The following is a 24952-nucleotide window of genomic DNA, read 5'->3' on the forward strand; positions in this document are numbered from 1 at the left end:
AGCAGGGCGAGGTGTTTGACCGACTCAAAATAAACTGCAGAGCTCGTTTTCACGGTAATGAAGGAACCTGTCAGCCAGTTTAGCCGCTTGGCTCAGTGGAGCTCTGCGCTGCATACATGTTCTTGTTGATTGGGTCTTTTTATGGGCTGTGATAAAAACGAGAAAAATGGAGAATCTCTGCTGTACCCTTTGATTCTGAAGTTTCACTTTTTTAATGAACTCCCAACACTTCAGTTCAGTGATCTCCATTCACCGAGGCTATACAGCGGTAGACGGCTATATGCAGTAGCCATCCTATGCATCTGCAAAGCGTTCCTCTGGATCGGGGGCGGGTCATTCCAGCCCACACGAAGCGGCACAAGTCACCCAGAAAACCTCCTCTCCTGATGATGTGTATCTGGGGGTGGCCGATTGTCACCGTCTTCGCAGACATCAGCCTGCGATGTTCCTCTGATGGTGTGAATCCGCCTCGACCAGAAGATGCGATCCAGCTGTCCGCCGTCTCTGCCCACATCGTCTGCACACACGCTCCAACACATCCTCCTCCACACTCTGTACCCCCAGCCCCGGAAAGAATAGACAGCCTGGCCTCCCATCTCTCACCTTATTCCATCTATTCTCCCACGTAGCGTTACATGAACACACAATGCCAGCTAACTACATGGAGGTGGGCAGAAAACAACTGCCTGTGTTGCAGCTGAGAGGCAACATCACAGATGACTGATACATGGCTTGCACATATTCAAGTCTTCTTTTATTGATCATTGCACAGTAACAATTTACTTCCTTTTTCCCCAGCCTCACACTCCTGACAGCTCATCGATTCAAACAGAGGAGACGGCTTCCACACCATCACTTATCTTTAATCAGATTATAGGAGACACAGAAATCATTATTTTAGACATAATAGCACATAAAGACTGAAAAATTATCTGTTTTGGATTTGGCCCGCTGACATTTCATCTCAAATGATGGTTTCTATCCTAATATCTAATGTTCTATCCTCTAAGCTGCTAGCACTTTCAATAAACTAAATGGAGCCTCTGACTTGGCTAACGCTGCCTCAGACCAGCGGATCGGGACAGAGAAATGTGTTTTTAATACAGGAAAGTACAGTTTTGACCTCTAAATGCAACTCGGCACCACAGGCAGCCGTAATATCATCAGTGATAATGGCAAGAAATGGCGTGGAGGGGAATCAAATCAACAGAGGCATGATGGATGGATAGATGGAGGCGAGTTAGTAATGGCTGTCTTCACCCTCTGTCCCTTTCTCACACGCGGCTCTCCTCCTGGGTCCATCTCGCCGAATTACCATACTTGGATGCTGAACGGGCGAGAACAGGACAGCTTCGGTTATGAAAGTGTTGCACATTTGCAGGGAGGATACATGAGAGTACATGCAAACAGGCGGCCGCATTAGCATTCGATATCCTCGGGGCTGCACAGGGCCGTGTGATGCCAAGGCGCGGTGATCTCGGTCGCGGCGAGATAGAGAGCCGCACCCTCCCCGCATCTCGAACTCTGCGCCGCTGAGTCTAATTTCAGGCGGCAATGAGGCGTGGATACTAAACAACACGCAGACAGAATGTAAAAAAAAATAAATAAAAAAATTATAAAATAATAATGTTCAAAGACTTGAAACACAGTTGTCACACCGACCTCCTTGGATTGGAGAATACAGCTTGCCTTGCAGAAAGAGCTCTTTTCTTGTCTTATTCAAGGGTTAATAGAAATTTAAAACAATTTCACAGCATACTATAAAAGGAGTGCTCATTTTATGGCAAATTAGGCTGTAACAATTACATTTCTTGGGAGAGGGGGTGGTCCACAGATGTCTGTGTACAGCAGCGCGCAATCAGAGAAGGCTTTAAGTGGGCGTATTCAATGAGAGAAAATAATTACACAAGGATAATGCACAGTAATTCAATGTTGACATGAAATGTGGAAATAGTAAAATAAAAAAATAAATAAAATAAATAAATAAATAAAAAAAAACAGTCCACAGAAAAATTAGTGGTTGTTCAGTCTTTGGTTACTCTGGAGTCCCAGCGAGCCGAGTGCCTTGGCTGACCAGCTGCAGTCTAAGTCCTGCTCCAGTGGGAGTCGGAGCCAGCTCCTGTCCCCCCGCTCTACATCAGCTGGCTCCTGTGGGTCACTTGGCAGGCGGCCAGCACAACCCCATTCCCCTGCCAGGAACAGAACTGGGCCCTGGGCCACCGCCTTTCAACGGGGTAACCCCACCCCCCCCACGAGAGCTCCGTCTGACCACCTCCTTCATGCTGAGCTGCTCCCGTGCACGGCTTCACTGTGGAGGAGACAAAAGCACATCGGGATGAGCCGGCATGTAATCACACACCGCTGGTTCCTTAAGTCATAAATCCTCCTCCGCTTCAGTGATTTAATGACTGATAAGATGTAGTGGTTCGCAAAAAGATAAAAAGAACGAAAAAAAGAGGCCACTTTATTAATTTCATTTCTCAGCAGTGGCTGTAATAATTAAGAGGTCATTTTCCTGCCAAGCAGCGCAGCTCTTCAACAGTAGCAAAGCAACATTTTGCTTAGTAAGACATAATTACTAGCATACTGTTAACTTTGGATTAGTGCATAATTATTTCACTCAACAGCTAATGTGGTCACAGGTCTCAAGTCTTTGAGTATTCGGCAGCAGCATCAAGCCTTAGATGGACCAGATGTGTCACTTGTATTAAATCATTAAAACAGGATACATATATAAGTGTATTATTTTTTCATTACTTAATACTTTGTTTTGCTCAGAGTTCCTAACCAGCTGTTGTTCTTTTCCAACACAAAGAAACAAACAGGGCTTCATTTCTAACATGGCGGTCTTGCTGAACACATTCTTCAAACAAGCGAGTGACCTTTCCATCGAAAAAATGTTCTTAAATGGTTCGTTATCCAGCTTCCCTCCACTAAAAAAAAGCCACTGACAGTTCTGTTTCTCATAGTCTGACCACAAAGCATTACTTTTGCGAGCCTTCATTTAACTTTCTCCAGCCTTCAAGGCAGCAAGAGGACATTATGTGAAATCCCTCTGACACCTCTGTCGTCCTGCTGGTTCCATTTCGGGAGTCACCTTTTGTCCTCCCGCTTCTGTTTTCCTTCTGTCAGAGAGCCTTGAGCTACAGATCCTCATTAGTCACTTTCCCCGAGACCACACTGACAACGGCGATGCGCTCTCCCTCAGTCAGACTCACTGAAGGCTGGCGAGGCCACACACCGATTCACAGGCGCTGTCAAAAGCCGGACGACTTACAGGAGCTGGGCAATCATCAGAATCAACCAACCTTTGAAACGCTGCGAATATCGTGAACGTGCTGCTGCTGAAATACCCACAGGCATCTGTGGCAAAGTTTCTCACACAATGGTTTTTTGGGGAAAATGGGAAAAGTTAAAAAAGGACCATACCAGTGGTCTTGAACGTTTTAGACCATTACCTACAAATTGCGTAGACTTTACATCACAGCTTGGGAAGGCTAATCCATCAGTGTGTCAGTGCCTTTAAAACTTGGGTTGCAGGGTGGGACTAAACTGGTGGTTTCAGCTGCTAAAAAGCCTGACAACAGTGAGGTATCGTGGAAAAGAAAAAAAGACAAATATGTACTTGTATACTGCAAATAAAGCTATAGCTAGAATCCATTTAGTGTAGAGTACCTTTTTAAGATGGGCTATGTCTTCTACCCAGGGAAGACATTTTAAATTAAAAAAGGGGATATATAAGGGATTGTATTGACTGATGTTTTCCCCCCCAAAACAAACTAAAAATGTTCTCTTTGTTTTTCTTACTGCTTTACTTTGTTTATATATGTAGCGGACCCCGCCACCCTTCTAGCTTCAAGCAGTGTTCTGGGGACCTTATTTCCCTCTCAGAGCAGCTTATTTATTCACAAAAAGATAAATGTCCCTGAGTTGGTATTATTAGCTCATTTATATTGCAACTATTTAAAATTCTGTGTTTGAATTTTTCTCCAGAACCACATAGTGCCCCTTAGCTTAAAGACTGGAAACAGAGGGGAGAAGCTAGCATGGCTGTGTCCAAAAGAAACAGTGAAAACAACACTTAAAATGCCTTTTAAAAAGGAGGTATACGTGTCAGACTATTTCTTTGTTGGGACCAGTTGCCAGGCAACCAGTGTAAAAACAAAACAAAAAAAAAAAAAACAGACAGTTGCTGGTCACCCACTTGTAAAATGATCATTTTAATTTTCGAGCATTTCTTTGTGCAGATAGAGGATTTCTTTACCTTGAGACAGAACCTGTCTAGCCTTTCCCCATTCCAAGTCTTTAAAGCAACATTACATAACTTTCTTTCTTAAAATAACGGCTTCAAAATCATTTAGCTGGTACAGTGTTGTGTAAAAAAGTGAAATGCTCTGCCCCCTTATCACTGTGTGACTTCAGGTGGCACCAGATGTCCTAACAAGCCAATTTCTGCATAATTTTTGCTTAAAGCTAAGCTAACCTAACCAGCTGCTGGTTGTGACATCTCATTAACTGTACGCAATTCTTGGTAAGAACGCAAACAAACATTTCTGAAGATGACTCCTAGGAAGAAACTTGCGATCTCAGGTGTCCATGAAAGATCCATTAATGATTCCAAATTCAGCTCTACTCACTACAGAAACAATGTGTTATGTCTGACAGAAGACAAATATACAGATAGATAAAGAAGCTGGATTTCTTCTCTGACAGGTGACACATTTCATGCAAGTTTGAGGTCATCAAGTTGTTCTCATACTTTTCAAACATGAATGGACACTAATGGTTGCCCGGAAGGTAAAAAGAATCAATCTTGAAGACTTGCTGCATGGATAGCGGTAATGAGCAAATATGCAAGTCTCAAGTCAAAATGCTAAGGCATGCAATAACCAGCGGTGTGGTCCTTTGAAATGGAAATGGGTGCAGCGGCGGACCAACCTGAGGTTTGTAAGGTCTCACTTCAGCAGACTGTCAGTCTCCGTGGCACTCAGTGACCGATAGCTGTGCCTGGAGGAAGGACAAACCCCAAATCAATACCCCGTCTAAAAACACTGGGAGAAATTTGAGACAGAGATCATGCAACGTCTACAGGAGAAGATATGCTCATGCAACTCAAGCTTTCTTTTTTGGATAACTTTGTACAGGCAGAACCTTTTAAATATTACAGTAAGCAACCTTTACACAGCAAATAAAAAAAGTAACAGCAGCTCAACTGTACAGAAGATATTGACATAGATTTGGCTTTGTTCATTTTAGCAAGAGTTGCATTAACACTATCCTAATATATTTTGTTAGTACACAGAACAGTTATTTTGGTACATAAAATTCACTACTATGATATTGGAAGTTATGTTTTTCTTACTTTTGAGTCGTTTCTTTTTGTTGCCATGACTGTAATAGTATTTTAAGAAAGTGTACGCATTTACCAGCAAGTTTATGTCAAAGGATAAACACACTACGAAATTAAACATTTAGGGTTAGGTTACCTTTACAGTGGAGTTCTCTAGGTTATAACCATCCTCTCCATTGCACTGCCATTATCCTGTACTAAAGTAGCCATCGCGCCAGCGTCATTCATGACAATGAAGCCTAGACCTGAATGGTGGTTTGAATTCAGTTAATTTTCAGATGCTATAAAAGCAATTCTCATTAACGATTACGACCACAGGTAAGAGGATTGAAAAAGTCTTATACATACCCAGGCATTCAATGCTTTAGAACTCTATACACATTAGGAAGCTATCCAGGTTATTTTAGAGGTCTTACCTCTGGGTCCTTTTTAAAAAGTATAGAAAGAGAGAGAAAGAATAAGTTGTGCTCTTTTGATAATCAATCAAGACATCATTTAGTAGGGTTAAAGTCTTCAGACGTCAATACATTCATTTAGATTTAAAATGCGGTTTTGAATGAGAAACAAAGGAAAACACCTACATCTGACTGCTGAAGGTTGTTTTAAAAAAGCCATTTCAGAATTTTACTAGGACAGGAAACAAATAAAGCAAGTTAAGTTTCATAAAAAACAAACTAAGCTTTATTGACAAACTGCTGCAAAACATCTTTTGGACAGATTTAGTAACCTATTTAGGCAAGCTTACACATGTAGCATAATGCATTTTATGGAGAGGGTACAGATACTAGTGGCAGAATAAGTACAGTTAGGATGTTTTAAAATATGTACAAGAGTTCGGATTGAGCTGCAGGATCCCTTCTCTATAGAAAGAGAAGACCCATGTGGAGATTTTTGTCCCAATCCTTCTTTGTGTACTTTGTGCATGCAGTTTATAGAGAATCAGATCAGAAAATGAAGACCTGAACTGTTTTTAGCATTAACAGGAGGCCAGCTCTCGGCCGTCCTCTCATTTAATAAACATTTTGTCTTCAGTGTTAAAATTAATTTTTAACATGTAAAACAAATTGAGGATATGAGGACAGTCCATCTCAACAGTGTCTATTAGGGCTATATTTCAAAACTCTAAGTACAATGACAAATATTGCTGCCTAAGTCTAAATGGACAACGTTTTAGAACTATTTAAAAACAAACCATCATCAATAATGAATTGTACTGATTCCATTAACATTGATTCTTTAACCTTCACTTAATTTAAGATTGTTTTTTTGTTTCTATATTACATAATTGAAAGTTTAAAAGGTCTTTTATTGGGCTATATTAACAGAATTTTGAAATGTAGCCTAAATGGGAATCTGCAACTGACCCTCAACAGATTCTTTATATTTATAAACAATTAAAAATGGATTCCTTAAGACAAGTGGATAATGAGCCACTAATTCCACTAGAAATGACTACTCCCAAACAGTTAAAAAATTAACGATCAACATTGCAAAAAAGCCAGAGGGGAGTAAAAGGGGTCAGAGAAAAAAAACACAGCAAAATAAACAAAAAGTCAAATGAAAAAGAACAAAAATAGGACGCCAACGTCTCCTCTCTAACCCATCTAAAAGCCGCTTTGGTTGAGGGATTGGTGGCTGGTTGGTTAGGTGGTGCGACAAAGTAGGGGTGGGGGAGGGAGTTCGCGGTCAAATCTCAAAAAACCAGGTCCGATTTTCAGTCCCCAATTTGCTCTCTCATATAAAGTCCGGTGTAGGAAACGACCAAACCAAAGACAAAACGGACAATTACTTTTGTCGGGCTTCTTAAAGCGAGAGCTGCCGTGGTAGACAGGCGGTAGTCAGGGCGACACGTTAAGGGTGGTGAGTCTGCTTCAGTACTGTCGGTATGGGTGCTCCCGGTAAGGCGTCTTGGCACCTCTGGAGGGGGGAGGAGCCTTCCCTGGAACTGATCGCTGGGTCCCATTCCAGTCATCCTGGCCTGGAGTGGACACAAAAATAAACACAGTTACGATTCAATGCAGATTCAAACGGCAAGATCTGTAAAAGAAAAATTAATTAGGTTTGAGGACATTAAGGTGCCCTCTGTGGTTTTCTTGTAAATAAACAGTGTCCGTTTACATTCTAACCAAAACATGTTGTGTGTCCTCGAGGTTTAACAAATGAGTTGGAATGAAGGGAACCAAAATGCCCAAAACAACCAAAACGGGGATGCGAAAAAAATATATATACATATATCTCCATGGTGCCACTAGTGGTCAAAAACTCTGTAGGGCATCTATAAAGTGTCTTGGCTTTGGAATCTAGTAGCCAGTTTTTCTGGTAACCCAAAACTTAAATTCTGAGTTCCATCAGTGTTGGCAGTTTTGACATTATCTGGACATTTAACAAATAAATGAACCAAGCAATAAAGATTAGTCCAAACCATAATGCAAGGTTATTCTGCAAGCTACAAGACTTGATGAAATCAAATTACAAATGAAATACAGTTAAAATAAATATTAAAACTACGCTTCAGCAGCCTCTACAATATAATTTAGGTCATGTTTTGTTGACAGGGAATAAAGTTTGTCCTTACCATAAGACTCATATGACTCTGTGGTTTCTCCGTGTCCGTAGTCATAGTATTCTGGCTCTCTGATGGCCAAAAACAGGGAGAGAGAACAAGAAAAAAATCACTTTTAATCTTTGAAAGACATCAAGTAGCTGCTGACTGTAATGTCTAGGGGGATGATAATTGGCTTCCATGAATAAGATCAAAGCTTGGCTCTCTAGCATGGAACATCTTAGTCCCGGCTGGTTCTCCTAAATAACTCCGCCATCCAAACCGTGAAACATGGAGTACCATCAGTGCTGAGATTGTGCAGAGTGGCTAAAAAGTATTTCTGCTGCTTTCAAATCACTTTTCTGAGTGAAACTAGCAACTAGGCAATATGTGTGTGTGCGTGTGTGTGTGCGCACGGTGAGGAGCAGGTGAAAACCAAAGAGACATCTGATTCACTCACGCCTGCGGCTGACTGTAATAGCTGTCGTATGACTCGTAGGCCGTGTCTGTGTAGCTCTCATCGTAGCCCTGGAGAGGGAGGGAAACAGAGAAACAGAGTGAGATTTAAGAGGAGGCTTATTCATGAATCATGAATGTCAAGGTGTCCCCAAAGTACTACACTTGTACCAAAGCAGACACACTCCCCTCATGTCTCGAGCATCCCAAATCACTTATCCTGTGTTGACGGACGAGCCAATCAAAGCTCACAGAGAGCCGGGAATGAGTTTGTTCAGAGCACACATGTTGGAGAGGTCAGATGTAGCTACGTCAAACTTGTCGGCAACTCAAGGAAAACTCATCAATCCACTTATTCCTCATGCATCTATTCTTATTCCTACCATGGCAAATTTCAATTTTAAAGGGATCTTCAACTTGATTAATTATACTACTAAACCTAACCTGTAACAACTGTGCTGAAGGCTTCCATATACAAACTAAATGGATGAACTAAATTTACCCTGCACCAACAGTTGTACTTACATATTCCTCGTAGCTCTCAGCTGCTGCAGCAGGGGTGTGCTGGTGGGGGGGTGCCATTCTCTGGGGGGGTCCACCGGCAGGGGGCCTGGCGCGGGGTGCCACGGCTCCCCTAGCGGGTGCTGCAGTTGGTCCTCCGCGGCCTGTTGGGGCACCCCTCACTGCGCCACCTCTGGCTGGACCGCCTCGGGACACACCTCCTCTGGCAGCTGCACCGCGAGGAGGCATTCCCCTGCCCCTGGAGAAGAAACAGAGTTGATACTCCCTTCTTCTACTTGAGGGACAATAGCACCTTGATATCTGTAGCTGATAAGTAATGTAGCTGCTCAGACTTGGCTAGGATACTAGAAATGGATTAAAACAACTAGACAGGCCATTGCCAAAGGTAAATATAATTTATAGGTTCTTTAAAGAACATGCTTTAACAAAAAAAGCTACAGGTGGATTTTGTTACCTTAGCTTTAGCCAAGTTAGCTCTCCCCGTTTTCAATCTTTATGCTAAGCTCAGCTCACCACCTACTAGCTCCAGCTACATTATTTATCATACAGAACTGCAAGTAATACTGTTCTCGTCATCCACATCTTTGCCAAAATATCAGTAAGATAAACTAAATTTTAGGACATTTACACTGCATGATTTTTCTTTATATCAAAAGAACTTCACATTGATAAACATTTAGTGAGCATTTGGAATTTGTAGACTTTATATTCCTTCGGATCACTGCAGTCCTTTCTGATGTTAGCTTTACAGGCTGTACACAGTATTTACAAATTACACATCAGCAAATGAAAAACAAAACTGCACAATTACAGAAAAAGGGAGTGCATCTAATGTTTCGTCTGGTCTTGCACATCATTGTCATTGATACGTTGATAGAGTGATGGTGATGAACAACAGTAACTCTGTGCTTCTTCAGTGACCCGGCAGCTGTTATATATGAGAAACTGTGTGTGTGTGTGTGTGTGTGTGTGTGTGTGTGTGTGTGTGTGTGTGTGTGTGTGTGTGTGTGTGTGTGTGTGTGTGTGTGCGCGCATCTCCACACCTGTGAGCTCCAGCAGGAGGGACTCCGCGGCCCCTGACCATGCCCCCTCGGCCCCGGGCTCCGTGCTCCTGGCCTCCATTCAGGTAGCTCATCTCCATGAACTGCTCTTGGCAGATATCATCCATCATATCCTACATACACAGACACACACACACAGACAGAAGGAAGCAAAAAAAAAAGATGAGGGTGAGAAACAAGAGCACATGACATGGGAAGATTGAAGGTGCAAAAATTAAAAGAAAAAAGCAGAGAAGAGGGAAGAAAGGGAGGTAGTGTGAAAGAGTGATGAATAAAAGAGTGAAACACAATTACAGAGCTGCTCACAACACAGCATCCCCCTAATGGCAAACAGAATGAGTGGAAGAAAAAGTGCGAGTGCTAGTGACTCAGAGTGTTAAGAGAAGGGGGGGTCGTGGATGTGGGAGATTGGAAAGCATCCATCCACACTTGGTACCTTCCTGTGCCTCTCCGTCATGCACAAAATGTAAATCACTTCTCCCTGCACTTCTCGACAAGTCTGGTATGACTGCATCAGCGGTTACCTTATTCTATCCACAAAAACAACAAGTAGGGATGGATTAGTGCAGCTGCCAGTCTGAGCGGCACAAATCCCGCAACACAATCTGCCGCTTTTCTTCTGGGAGCCATCGCAAAGCCTGCACTGTGACCCAATCAATGTATTTTCATAAATCAGTCCTTGGAACAGTGATGGAGCTCTAATGATCATGAAAAGGAAAAAAAGAAAGATAGAAGAATATGCAGCAAAGACGTCAGCTTTTCAAATTTATCTGTAGCTAAAGAAGCGAATGTGAGCTATATGACTGATCAGAAATGAATGTCAGTTAAGGAGTAGTGTGGCTGCAGCTGCATTTAACAAGCCAGCCAGGTGACTCATCTTTACCCATCAAGGTGTTTAAATTAATTCTCTTCAGACATTAAACTATATAGAACATATCCTTCTAAAGCATCAGTGTCGAGGTTCTGCCATCCTTCACACATATGCGGGGCTCTACTTTGGCTTGTACATTGGTAGACATCCAGGTAGAGAGATATAAAAGAGATGAGGAAGAACAAAAGAGCCAAAGCCATCAGGAATACCTGAGGAGGAGTACGGCTAATACATAAAACATTTCAACAACAAATCACATCTGTCCATTTTCTCATAACCTGAGCCTGTTATTAAAATATGGCCTGGTTCCAAATGAAGGCAGTCAGGCCTGACAGATTATGGCCTTAAGTTGTAATGACAGCTCCGCAGTTGACACCTTTCTACATAAAACAGCAATACCAACATCCTACTAGGCCATTCTCTTTAATCCACATGATTCTATTTTCTATAGCATCCTGCACACTAATTAAAAACGTGGGTACCTTGTGGACGCCTAGGCCCATTGGCCCGCTTTGGCGTGAGCCTTTGTTAAAGCGTTATGGGCCTCATCTGGGCTTGACAGCAGACTGGGTTGGCCCGCGCTCAAGAATCTCTCAGCATAAAACCAATAAAGCAAGCGTAGGCTGCGCAGGGTGAACACATATCTGTCTGGGAGCTATACATCTCCAAGCTGATTCTCCTCACTCCCTGAAGGATAAGACTCAGGTAAAGACTCAGTGATGAAGGGATATGCAGGCGAGCCAGGTGAGGGTAGAACACTGCTGACACAAGCAGGCTGCTTTGTGCAACTTGAATGCCATCATTCGCTCCCCATTTCCAAAAGTCATACCCCTCACTCTAAAACCCAACACTTCCACTCCTTTTCCTGACTCAGTTTTTAGTCCAATAGCCTCATAACCCCCGTGATTAGAGATGTCAATATATTGTGCAAGGCAGGGTATGGCATGGAGTCTTTTTAAGAACACAGACCTGCTGATGGTTTATCTAAAATGTATTTTTAAAAACGTGTTTTTAAAGTATAACTAAACAAGAGACTTTGAAATGTTTTGCAGCCTGCAATTCGACCCAAGGTGGAAAGTATTATGCCAACATACTGAGCACTGGGGTATGATTTCTGTTTTAGGGCTCAAATCAAACAAGTAATTAATCAAGCAACAGAAAGTTAATGAGCAACTGTTCTGACATCCATTTTCAATTTAATCTTTTTCAAGCTAAAACACCAAACATTCCTCAATTTCAGCTTCTCAACTCTGACAATCTGGTGTTTTTCTTAGTCTGTGGTGTGATAGTGAATCATTCATTTTTTATTCGTTGAGGTTGTTGATTAGACAAAAGAAACTACTGGAAAATATCATCTTCAAATATATGAAATTTTAACAGCGTCTTTCACAACTTTGAATAAATATTTCATCGACAAAGAAGTTATTTAGCAGATTAAATAAACAATTAGTGGAATCATTTGTTGCAGCAAAAATTCAATGTGTTGGGTTGAGTTGTCATCTCATCAATTAAGTGACTGACAGAAGATCATTCAAATCTAATAATGATTTATCAGTGCCACTTAAGTTAACTTGTGTTGCATGTTTGACAATATTGCTGACATTTTACAGGCTAAGTGATGAATTGATTGCAGAATCACAAGTTAATGGCAAAAAAAATGATTGTTAGAAGCAGCTAGAGTAAAGTCCACATGGACATGTCAATATACAAGCTCCAAATGGACCGCAGCGAGACAAATGCAACCAAACAAGGTCATACTCACGGGGAACAGGAACTTCTTGACTTCTTCCATGGCATGTGCCATGCGCAGGTAGGCCTCTGGCACCGGGGCAAACACCTCAATGAACACGTGCAGCTCCATAGACAAGTGGGCATACTTTGGCTCGCCGCCTTTCCTCAGCCCCTCCTCCTGGAACAAGGGCAACATCACAGGTGTGTTAGCAAGTCAACGAGTACACGGCTGACTCTACAGTAAAATTAATTCTGCAAGTCATAATCGCATTTCCTCCACCTCAGAGGGCATCGAGGTGATGTATTCTCTTCCTTTATATAGGTGAATAATTACATCAAACTGGTAGATAACCGGTTTAGCTGGATATCCTGAAGATTCCTGGAACAGATGTGCAGTGCGCCGGTGCCCTTGACTTTATGGTAACATTCAACCAAGCTATCCTGCAAGTTGACGCCATCTGGGCTCACTGCCTGTCATCCCTCTCAAGTACAGGCCAGATGTATTATGGCTTCAGGTACCCTTCTCACAGGTGTGTAACACCAGATGTATGTGTGTGCGTGTTGGGGGGTGTATTACCTTGGTTTTGTCTCTCATGGAGCCTTTGCCCAGGACAGAGATCTTGGCTCCAGTCTCTTCCTGCAGACGTTTGATCGTGTTGCCCTGAGGTCCCAGAATCTTCCCCACAAAATTGAACTGAATGCAAAAGAAGGCGAAACAAAATTAGCCGCACAATCAAACCAGAATGCGTTTTAATGCCAAGAGGGTGAAGCAGCAATCGCTGTCAGGGGGCTTGGTGCACATACTACAGCTTTAAGTAGTAGATTTACCAGAGAGGGTCGATATGAGCCCTTGGGGGCTGTTACACCGTCAGTTACTGTTTACTATAATCATCCAAGCACTGATCCACAACCAACTTGTGCTCAAAAGCTGCCATCTATACCTCCTCAATCCTTGAACAAAGTAATTACAGTGTGTATATGATGTGTCCTGCAATTAGCTGTCACTGCCAAGCACATTTAGCAAAGAGTCCCCCCCGCCCGTCCGTCCCCAGGAAGCAACTCCTCCGGGATTTGTAAAAGTGGCTTTTATAATGTGAAAACCCTCATTAGCTTTGTCGGCTCTGACACGGTGGACTGATATTCTGACTAAGTATGGCAAACTAAAACAAGCCTGCTGGAGATCAGAGAGCCATCTTACCTTAAACACCAGACTCCCACATTATATTGATCTGATGTTCAAGGAGGGGCAGCATCTATAGAGCTTATTGTTAGAACTTCTTTGGGGGGGTATGTTCTATCTAAAAGTTACAATTCATATGAACCTTTTTGACTTAAACTGATGCAAATAAATTGAACGGCAAGCAAATGAAGCATTACGCAACGGATTATACCCACATGCCTTCTCCAATGCTTTAAACCATCATCCTGAAAATCGACATAGCTCAACATGTGAGCCAGATATAGATTGAATAGATGTGGGTGAATACACTTCAGGTTACATGATTGAGCCAAGTAAGAAGACATCCTCCACTGCAATTTAAAGCCATCCTCACCATAGTAACATTAACATTTTGATCCTTTAGCGATATTCTAAAATATGCCAGTATCGGCTGTAATTATACTCTGGAGCTTAAGGATCAAGGTTGAGGAGAGTAATTTGAAACTCCGAAGTAACCCTGTGGCTTTGTGTAATTGAACCTCAGCTGCGGGATAAATTAGATCGAGACACAAGAAGAGGAAGAAGAGGAGGAGAGAGAGAAAAAAAAAGGGCAAATAAATCTCACCTTTGGGTACTGTTTGACAGGTATGAGCACTCGTTCCTTAAGCTTGATGTTCTTTGTTGTGAAAAGGTCCAGGTACGCTTCTGCCTCCTTTTTAGTCTCGCCTTTCTGGAGTCTATCAATTTCTGGAAGGGGAGAGGCAGCGTTTCAGGCGCAGTGTTGATGCAATCAGACAGGATGCAGAGAGGCAAAGTAGTAGTACATCTCGGTTATGAGGAGGATTTAATGTGCATTCATTCAAGCACACTACCAAGTAAGCATCGCCGTAGAGATTATCAGGTCATAAGCAATCTCAGTGTATGGGGCTGACTATTTTTAGACACAAACGCTAGATTTTACAGTTGACTCAGTTTCAGTTTTATGCGCCTGAGACCGTTCACTTCTCAGCCTCAATTTTACACTGTTTCAGCCGGGACAACTTGAATGTTTTTGTGACTGACCATAAATGATTGAATGTCGAGCAAACAATGGTGCTTCCAGATGAGAACATTTTGATGATGGCGTGTGATGTGATCTATTTAGAACCGTTCTGTGATCCTGTCAACACCCCCAACTGGGCTGAAACCGTTAGTTGATTAATGCAATTAATGGTAACCATTGGGATCAATCAAGTCAGCTGTTTTTCGAGCAAAACTCAAAATAATCGCTGAGAATAGGTTGCCTTTTCTCTTTTCAAAAACGTAATTGAAAACAGAGCATCTTAGGGTTTTTTAATTCATGTTCAGACGAAATAAGACATGCAACGACAACACCTTGGACTCAGAATTCCATGATGACCATTTTCCACTATGTCAGTGCCTCCTAGTTGACCAGATTTAATCTACAAATTCAAAAATAATGAAAACAATCTTCAGTTGTAGCCCTTGCCCTGACCAAAATTTTAAAACATAGTTTTTGCAACCCGTTTTTGAGAAGTTGCCACCAGCTCTTCCCCTACACCTCCGCCATACGGCACGGGCACAGCACCTTGTCTCCGGCACCATCACAGCACTCCCATCTCAAACCACCTCCTCACTCCTGGCCATGACAACTCCTGAGCCTGCGATGTGCAAACATGTCAGCTGCAGCACAGTCCACCAGCTGCGGACCGGGAGGGGGGTGTAAGCCTCGGCGGATGTGAAACCACACTTTTGTCTTTCTGGATCATTCTCACTTTTAACTTCAGAGGTGTGGTGTAGATTGTGTGCATCCTGTTTACGAAAGAGAGCAGCTTGATGGTTACCAGAGGTATCTGAGAGTGAGAGTGGGAGAGGCAGCTGGTGGGGAATGACTCAACCACTGGGAGAGGACAACAAGGGAGATAATCACCTAACTAGGAGTCCTTCAGTTTGTGTATTGCACACAGTGGCTGTCTGGTGGGGTGTAGCAGACTTCCATTTCCTGTAGCATTACTGCACAGACTTGTGGTGCACGGTATGACTTCATGGCTGTCTTATGGTGCCTTCAGGTGCATCATTTCACAGCCTCACTCCACTGAAGAAGTTGCATTGCGTGTTTAACAAAAAAAGAGCGAAAAAAAGATGAGAGCTAGCTGTGAAGAAATGGGAGACAAAGCTGGAGGGCAGTCTTTTCTCCTGACCACTCCGGCTGGGTAAAGCGGCAACCTCTTGCTCAAGGACACTTCAGCAGCAGCCGAGGTACGGCGGGGGTGTAACACCGCCGCCGTGAGGCCGTCTCTCGGCTCTGGAGCAACGGGGTGACCCCCCGTCACGGGTACTGGCGCACATTTAAATGCTGCTGCGCAACGGGGCTGCCAGACAGAGAGACCAACAGGGGGGCTGACAGGACGGCGAAAACAAGCAACTGTTTGTCCGAAGAGAGTCCATTTCAAGTTCAAATTCCACACAGTTGAAATAAAGACACATTTGACTCGTCGCAGCTGCACAGGAGGAAGCGGAAATCATTCAGGACAACATCTAAAAAGTGTGTCTCCTCCCGGGGCTGTCGAGGTCGCCGTGGGCTATTTACAATCTCAGACACTCGTCATTAGCCGTAACATAACGAACTCCCGCACATTTTCCGTGTGCCAAACGCTCACACGCAACGACTACCGGGCAACCAACACGCACTTTCGTGTCAGCGCCGCGTTCTAGCGGGGCAGCAAACGTCCCGTCCGAAAACACATGGCGGGCAGAGAGCGTGGAGGTGTGTGCGCTAACCGAGGTGCGTTCACGAGCCGATGTGCTTGCCCCGCTTCACACTCAATCCCCTCTCCCCCGCCCCGCATTCTGCAATACACAACACAACACCGTGTGACACTTCTTTACCTGCGTTTAAAAGTTTCATGGCGTGCGTGAACGACGAGTCAAGGCTGTCCTTCTCCGCCAGAAGCTGTGGGAGGTATTTGTCGTCGTTCTCCATTTTGAGTTAAGAGAGGCGGGAGTCAGTTTCGGTGCAACAACAACAACAACAACAACAACAAAAAATGGAAAAAGCGTCGAGGAAAAAAAACCCAACAGTGATAGAAAAAGAAGTAGTCCAGTTATGTAACTACGGAGTGCCGCGTATCCTCCGTGCGGACGACGCTGTGCATGTGGCTACCGGGCGTTTCTGCGACGGGCTGCTCCGCTACTTTGCGTCTCTGTGGTCTCCCCCGGTCTGCTGGCTGTGTCTCGTCAGCAGCGGCGGCTGGTTGGAAATGGGAGAACAAAAGCGGTGAGAGACGGTAAAGAATAGTGATCCGACTCAAGCCGGCGGAAGTGAGCTCAGAAGGACGTAGTTCTCCGGACTGACGCCGCCTACTGTGTGCTGGGTGGATGCGCGCCGCCCCCCAGCAGCGATAATCCCAATATCACATTTTCAGCGCTGGTTTGGGTGTGACCGCTGTGTGCTGACAAAGTGATATAAATGTCCACACCTAGGAGAAGGTGTTCAAGTTCACTGCACCCTGAGGGAAACTCACAGAATCATCACAACAATAATCATATACAGCCTATATATCTGAAGGTGTAAGTGAGCGCTAAACACTGATTGACAGCCATGCATGGTAAACTGGTGTCAGCAGGCTACTATAGGCAGCTCTATCTTTACTGTGATGTGTGGATTAAAGGTGCACCTTGTAGTGTGGGAGAAAAAAAATCTGACTAAGAACATATTAATGAGGTAATCAGAAACACGCACTTTTTTTCCATAACTGAGTAAACAAGCTGTTCTCAGAAGAAAATAAGATCCCCAGAAGTCTGTTTGAAGCTAGAAAGGTGGCAGGGTCCACCACATTTAAACAAAGTGAAACAGTATTAAACTATGTTGTCCTTTAAGGTCAGTTTGTTTATTCAGTTCATTCAGTCACGAAAGCAAGGACTATGTTGTGGCTTAAATGAGTCGAAGAATGAAGAGTTAGTGTAGTATCTCTATAAACGGTGCACTTTATTTCTATATTTCTATTTCTATATTTCTATATTTTCACAATTTCACGCATTTCATACTGTTTTACTTATGTTTATATTTAGCAGACAACTGTTCGGCACTAGGAAGGTGGCAGGGTCCGCCAAATATAAACAAAGTTAAACAGTATGGAACTGTGATGTCCTTTAAGGTCAGTTTGTTTATTTATTTGACTGGGAGGGACTGAAGACTGTTCATCCCTTTAATAGTATCTTTTGTCTGTGGTTTTCATGTTTGCTAATAAGATGATGTGGAATATTTGTACAGTACGTTAAAGGTGCACTATGTAGTTTTGGGGAAGACATTTTCCACATTTCTAGTCCCAGTGTTCTAAGGCCCTCTTTTCCTCTGAGAACAGCTTGTTTGTTATTGTTCAGTCATGGATAAGTTCAATATTTCTGAGTATTATTTCCTAATTAATACTGATAATGTAATAAATTCTGAGTTTGAATTTCTTTTCCAAAATCTACATTGTGCCCTTTTAAAATATATGAACGTTTAAGACAAATAGATAGATAGATAGATAGATAGATAGATAGATAGATAGATAGATAGATAGATAGATAGATAGATATATAACCTGTCTATAAAGACTAAACTACTCATTAGAACCATATTCCACATCTAATATGTATTGAATTGTTACACACTGCAGTATAATACATTATATGAAGTGTGCATTAATTGATACAAGTATGATAATGATAGATGATGACACATCTTCAGTGTTTAATTTGTTAGTGTAATTTCCGTGCAGACAGGGTGCCCAGAAGATATGGTACTTTCATTCCAGGCTCTCTACTGCCCCTTAGTGGCCGCACTGATCATAACAACGAGGAACTGGAACTGGGTCCATCAGAAGAAGCCTGTTCTCTGTCTAACCCACCACCCCCCACTTTCCTCTCCACTTGTATTGATTCCAAAACACTTATGGGCAAGTGAAAAGCGCAGCGAGGAGACTCTGTGGAGCAGCATCTCAAGGATTGATTCAGACGATTCGGATTGTGGTAATGAACCTGCCGCGCCGTTGAGTGGAGCACGAGAGGTCACAGGTGAGAGCCGGGCTAATGCATACAAAGCAAGAGCGGACCCTTCCATGCGCGTTGGGGTCTTTAAGTGTATACAGGAGCATGCATTATCTGCAGGCGGATGCTCTTTGAACAAACAGCAAAAAAACTGCAGGTCATTTGTCAGTCGGCTGCTGGAGTGAAAACTATTACGATCGACCGCAGCTGTACCCAGGAATGCATCTGCTCAAAACAAATGAAGGCAAAAATTGTCTGCAATAAACACTTATTGGAGGCCAAAGACCCACTCTAACTATCAGCGTTCAGCTTGATCTATCTCTGACCGTTACAGTGTTATTAGTGTCGGGGGTTGCAAGGTTGTCCTGACTCCTCTTGTCACTGACGAAATGGATAGCCTGTGAGCTGAATTTCAATTGGCTCATAAAAGGAAGACTTACTTCTCTTGGCAGGTGGAGGAGTTCCGATTCGATAGCTCGCGCCCCTGCCTTCTGCTTGTGTGGACTTCCCCTGTCCCCTAACATACAGAGCCACAGTCTGGGGTAAACAGGGGCAGATGGAAGGGGGTAAACACTGGGGTTAGGCTTATATAAGCTGCCGCTACTCCCGATCTTTGCACCTGACTATCTTTCATGCCCCAAAGATTCCAAAAAATGGCCAGGATTCAGCATTCCTTGGGAGTTTTATCCGAGTTTGGGCAGAGGAGCCCTTGAAACAGCTTTCAGAGCATCATGGGACTCTGAAGTGCCACTAAAAGTCAGAGTAATGAAATTCTTAGCACCTCCTTATGGCAGGTTTTCTGCACATTTTACAAACTGCAGAAAAACAAGAGTCTACAGCCAGGCTTGCAGCTCTGTGAGTTTGTATTTTGGCACAGCGGTGCTTTGAGCTAAATGCTGAAGTGCGCATGCTAACATGCTCACATTTACAATGCTAAAATGGTGATGTGTATGGTTTACCATGTTCACCATCACAATTTAGCCTGTTTGCGCATTAGCAGCAGCATTAAGCACCAGGTAGAGCTGAGGCTGACGGAAAGGTAATCAGTTTTGGTAGTAATTACCTGGGGACCATGAATGACCATACAAAATGTTGTCCCAGTCTACAGTATCTACATGTACACATTAGATTTAACTGGATTAGTCTAAATTTAGACCTGCAGGTAGGGCTTCAGGGAAGGTCAGGAAACACCAAAGTAATAAGGATTCACCCTCTGGGGGCCTTGAATATTTGTGTCAACAATCCATCCAATAGTTCCCAAGGCTTTTCACTAAAAATAGGAATGTCAACCTAATATTGGTGCTGTAGTTCAAAGTGTCATGGCAATCCATCCAATGGCTATTAAGACATTTTACTCTGGAACAATTTGGAGGACCAACCCATCAACGGACATCCCTTTCACATCATCCCTTCTTTCCTGGGGTATCAACAAACAGCCTTCCTTCAGTGCTCCCAGCCCCATATCACTCGACACCCCAGATTAATAGAACAAATATTCATACATTTATAGCTTACAGTGGAATATATGTGAAAAAAAATGAAAATTTACAATGAAAGTGATCAGAAGTTAACAGCTACAATTCAGATCACAAAAGGGGAAGGAGTGGCACCAACTGGAGGTACATTTGGAAGCCTAGTTTTTCTTCTCTCGACCGGTTTAGCGACGAGCGATGTACATCAGTCAGGATGGTTTTTGCCCTGTACCTTCTAAGAAAAAAATTCAATGATTTGTCGGTGAATGGGACTAAACGTGGGGAGAATAATGCCTCCTCATTCATGAACAGTCATGCCTGAGTCACGCCACGACAGTTTTCATTGGCAATAGACCCTGTTCACAGCCGAGATTTTGCCTTTGACTTTCTAACATGAATGGCGGCTGCATTCCATTAAGGTAGGGCAGCTCCAGAGACCTGTTATTGTGCATGCTCACTCACTGACATGGCTTACTGGGATGCTTTACAGAAGGGAGTCGGTTATCGGTCACACCTGTCTCGTTTTCCTGCTTAGACAAGTCAAAGCTTCTGCTGTGAAAAGGGTCTACGGTGGTCGTTTAGTAATGAATACAACAACTCCCATGATGCCACGCTACCTCACAGCATCGTCAAACATACTGTATGTTTAAATAAGTGGTTTTCATTTCCAAATAAGGCGCCTTCATCCCTACAGCGTACAGTATTTCTTAAGTTGACAACAGTAGCCAGAAAAAAAAGAGCAAATGAAAGCACTGGAGAGACAAATAGGAGGAGAATAGGAATTTGTAAGCTTAAACCCTCCAGTCCACACACTGTCAGCGGAGGGTTTTCCTGTTCTTGGGCAGTTTAGGCACGAAAGCGAGCGAGGGAGCGAGAGAGACGGCTGGGTTCAGTCTGAGGGTCACGCTCAGTTTAGCATCGCTACAAGGCCACAGAAGCCTTTTTTTCCCCATGAAAGCTTTCAGAACTGTCACACCTGCTTAGGTCTGTAACACCGTCCCCCCTCCACCCTCCTCTTCTTCCTCCATATCCTCCTCTTCCCACCCTCTCCACCTCTCCCTCACCGCCCACCCACCACAGAATATAAGCTCTCCCTTCATCCAATCCCCCAGAATTTGTCGGTCCCCGTCATGCCCACGAGGTGATTATTTTGTTGATGATCCGTGTCCCAACGGAGGCTTCTGCTTTTGAAGAAGTGCTTGCGAGATTAAAACATTATATTAAAGGCTGCAAATTAAAATCTTTTTTTTTTTATAGATGGCTTGAATTTTGATGAATATTTCATATATGTTAAGTTGCCTGACACTGTGTGGAGCATTATGCTATGTTTCTTGAAAGTAAAGACTTTTATTTGCATTGCAGGAGTCTCGTTCCGCCACCCTGAGACAGGAGCTTTAGGAAAATCCATTAGAGAGGGCACTTACATATTCTGCTGCTGCTGCAAATACTCCAAAATTGTGGCACGGAGCCAGCAGGAAAAAACCTTCATTTAGCCTCTTAAAAAAACCGGAGGGCAAAAAAATAAATAAATAAAAAGACATGGCAGGTGAAATCACACCGTCTTTTGCTTCAATAAATAAGTTATATGACGGCTTGGGTTATTTCTGATAGTGCTGAGAGGACTTCGGTAAATGACTCCAGTTATTCTCATTTAAAAAAAAAAAAAAGGAAAAGAAGAAGCTCATTTTGATGGGAGAAAAGGTGAGAACTCTTTTATGCCCTAATAACTCTGCTCCTGTTAAGACTCATTTCTGCTGAAATGTGGTCACTGTTATTGCAACCTTTTCTCGAATATAGAGTACAGAGATAGAGAGATATAAATGTGCACTGGAACTGATAAAAACACACTGTTGGTGAAGAGAACGTACACACCACACTCATAAATCTACACTCAGCGGCATGTGATCATTACTTTCACATACACTACATTGATTTTAACAGAACATTACAGTCTTAAAAACTTTATATAGGTAAATCAATATCGAAGGTTGTATATACAAATACATATGAAGGGTCAATAAAGAAGACAGAAATACAGCTATAATGGGATGACAGTGTTTCCTTATGCTAACAATGTCCTGAAACGCCAGTAGTTCTGTTTTTCTCTGCCCAGGTGATATCTGTGATATCTATCTCTTGGTGGAAATGAGTTCCACAGGAAATGTACTCACAGCAAGGTCTCTGAATCAGTACATCTCATTTGTTTTTTTTATAAATGTAAAGTTTCAGTGTCGTGAGGACAACAAACAAAATCCTTTGGGCTGTCGGACATATGGATCTGAAAACCTGAGCAAATTAAACCAAAACTATCTGTGTGGAAACAAAGGCAGGGGCGGGGCGGGGGGGGACAGGTTTTTCTTAAACAATGAATATAATGAGCAGTGCAATCTACTGATGTTTGCTGCATCTATTAGCAAATTGTTTTATTGTTACAGCCCGTCATTTTGACTGCATCTATCTATCTATCTATCTATCTATCTATCTATCTATCTATCTATCTATCTATCTATCTATCTATCTATCTATCTATCTATCTATCTATCTATCCTGGTTAAAGCACCACAAGTCTTTGCCTAAACCAACACATTCTCAGTGTTTGAACTTAATCAGAAAACATCTTTAGCCACATTAGCCTCTGGCAAGCTAACTTTAAAAGGTACCTTTTAGCTAATAAAGTAGGTAACCCAACATAGTGCATGCTTGCTTGGCCAAGACCCAGTTATGTGCCAGGGATACATCTTCTCTGTGCATATAGCCTGTTCCAACATAAACTGACTATCCGGTCAGCATCCCAAACACTGGTTTACACGTTTAAAGAATGAGCTGGTGTAATGACTGTATCAGTGGTATGATTTGTGCTTGGTGTAAGTAGGCCACTTGTGAGCCCAGGGGGCAGAGGAACTGCTTGATCTGTTTTCTCAACCTCAAGGATTTCATTCATTATTTTCTCTGAGTGTTGTTATAATTCTTCTGTCTTTCAGTGTGTGCACTGTGTGTGTCCCGGTGGATACGTGTGTGTGTGTGTGTGCGTGTGTGCGTGTTGTGTAGAACATGCTTTACACTCAGGGGTTTCTCTCTCCGCCTCACACTTTGGTGTAAGCATTGCACACACTGCTGCCAAAGATATACCTACAGTATTGATTTATGGTGCCCCACAGCATTCATCGGAGCCAAATGAAAAGCCAATAAGGTGTTTATAGACACATATATATCTTCGCATAATGCCCCGTGGCTCGTTAAGTTTTTATATCCAGTGTTACCTCTGGGAGACCGCTCAGGTAACAGTTTGCATTCAACCCTGGTTCAGTGTCATCAGTAAGCAAACAGTAAAGTGGCTGTGGGAGATGCTCAGGCTCTCAGGAAGGGCTGCCGGACCGAACGCAGATTAAGTGCAAATTTCATTGTGCTGTGTAAATGTTTTAACGCACAGTATGAGGGAATTTACTCGTCCCCATTTCCTTGTATGAACGTAGCTTTTTCCTATTAATAATGAAGTGGTCCACTGAAGGACTTAAAGCCCCTGTGTGCACATTTCAAGTTATCATGAATAAACATTTCAAGGTTGGTGGGAGCGAGGCAATTTTATTCTGGGTGGAAATCAGCGCAGCTTAAACAGACTTTAACAGAATTGAATTGGTTAATTTTCAACGGGCTTAAACACAAGAACTGTTAACAGATAGATGCCATAGATATGTGAATTTTGTGACTATGTAGTGATTAAAATATCAATGAGGAAATAATACAAACTCCGAAATGTCATCTTTTCTATAACCAAATAAACAAGTTGCCCTTGGAGGAAAAGAGGGTCCACAGAACTTTATTTAAACCAAACAAGCTGGCAGGGTCCGCCACATATAAACAGTATGAAAACTGTGTTGTCCTTTAAGGCCAGTTTGTTTATTCAGTCATTAAAACAGGACGTTTTTTTTGTTTGTTTTTTTTTTTTTGTTCCTTTAGGCATAAAGGAAAGGCCGTCTGTGAGGTCAAGCGTGCGTTCCAACATTTGTAACCGTGTCATAAACTTTCTCTTCTGATTAAGATGTCTTTCCTAATGCTACATCTTCCACCTTTAACATGTAAAGATTTTTGTAACAGCCAGTTGTCGTGTAGAAACACAGAGATACACATAATTACATGACAGAATAGATTGCTCATGTGCCTCTGCACGTATCACTGCACTGGTTGATTGCGTTTATGTAATTACTGCTTATGACATATTGTGTGCTTATCGTCAGAAGAGAGGCAACAGAGGAGGGAGAGAGAGAGCTGCATCAAATGTCTCCGGCCTCATAATATATTCATCGTCCGCGTCTTAACCCCTAAGCCACAAGAAAGCCACAAAGGCATTCTTCTTAAATAGGTTTTGTGTGACTTATTTATTGCTGTTGTGCCACAAGCCTTCCACACAAACAACAAAATATTCTGTCTCACCACGCAGTCTCGAAGAACATGTCTATATCAGCAGGACGACACACACAGATGCAAAGCACTGTGGAGTGAGACGTCTGCACAGAAGCCCGAAGGATACAAAAGACAGCACACACCCCGGCCACAGTCTGTCCCTGCTGCCATCCGGCAAAAGATACAGAAGTGTCTTGCTTCACATGACAGAGCTTTGGTTCAGGTTTAAACAGGTTTTGACACAAAGGCGACTTGATTAGGTTTATTAAAAGATTATAGTTTGGGTTAAAAGTGACTACTTTGTTCAGGTTAGGGGACCCGCGCCATCATGGTTATAATAATGAACACATGGTTTA

At 42.8% G+C, this 24952-nt stretch overlaps 1 protein-coding gene across 2 annotated transcripts; it reads right to left on the minus strand.

Annotated features, from left to right (window-relative positions):
- Positions 1–732: 732 nt before the first annotated feature.
- Positions 733–17056, minus strand: khdrbs1b (KH domain containing, RNA binding, signal transduction associated 1b). 2 transcript variants are annotated; one of them, XR_005074266.1, is made up of 11 exons: positions 16582–17056; positions 14318–14439; positions 13111–13227; positions 12565–12711; positions 9914–10044; positions 8874–9108; positions 8353–8420; positions 7926–7984; positions 7140–7328; positions 4939–5007; positions 733–2308 (listed from the first exon to the last, which is right to left on the minus strand). XR_005074266.1 is itself a non-coding variant. In XM_037093127.1 (9 exons), the coding sequence occupies exons 1-9, from the start codon at positions 16673–16675 to the stop codon at positions 7222–7224; spliced, it is 1080 nt and encodes a 359-aa protein (XP_036949022.1). In that variant the 5' UTR covers positions 16676–17055; the 3' UTR covers positions 6004–7221. The 2 variants fall into 2 exon arrangements, 1 of the variants encoding a protein (XP_036949022.1); XM_037093127.1 differs by lacking the exons at positions 733–2308; positions 4939–5007 and having other exon boundaries at positions 6004–7328; positions 16582–17055.
- Positions 17057–24952: the final 7896 nt, after the last annotated feature.

This window comes from Acanthopagrus latus, chromosome 3, assembly GCF_904848185.1.
Source record: "Acanthopagrus latus isolate v.2019 chromosome 3, fAcaLat1.1, whole genome shotgun sequence".
Taxonomy (NCBI): Eukaryota; Metazoa; Chordata; class Actinopteri; order Spariformes; family Sparidae; genus Acanthopagrus; species Acanthopagrus latus.

What these genes read in the sequence shown, in the direction of transcription:
- khdrbs1b (XM_037093127.1), bottom strand. Translation starts at nt 16,675, where the DNA reads ATGGAGAACGACGACAAATACCTCCCACAGCTTCTGGCGGAGAAGGAC. An exon ending in TATTACAGTCAGCCGCAGGC is followed by an intron (nt 7,985 to 8,352) that starts GTGAGTGAATCA and finishes TTTGGCCATCAG; the next exon opens with AGAGCCAGAATACTATGACT. An exon ending in AGAGTCATATGAGTCTTATG is followed by an intron (nt 7,329 to 7,925) that starts GTAAGGACAAAC and finishes TGTCCACTCCAG; the next exon opens with GCCAGGATGACTGGAATGGG.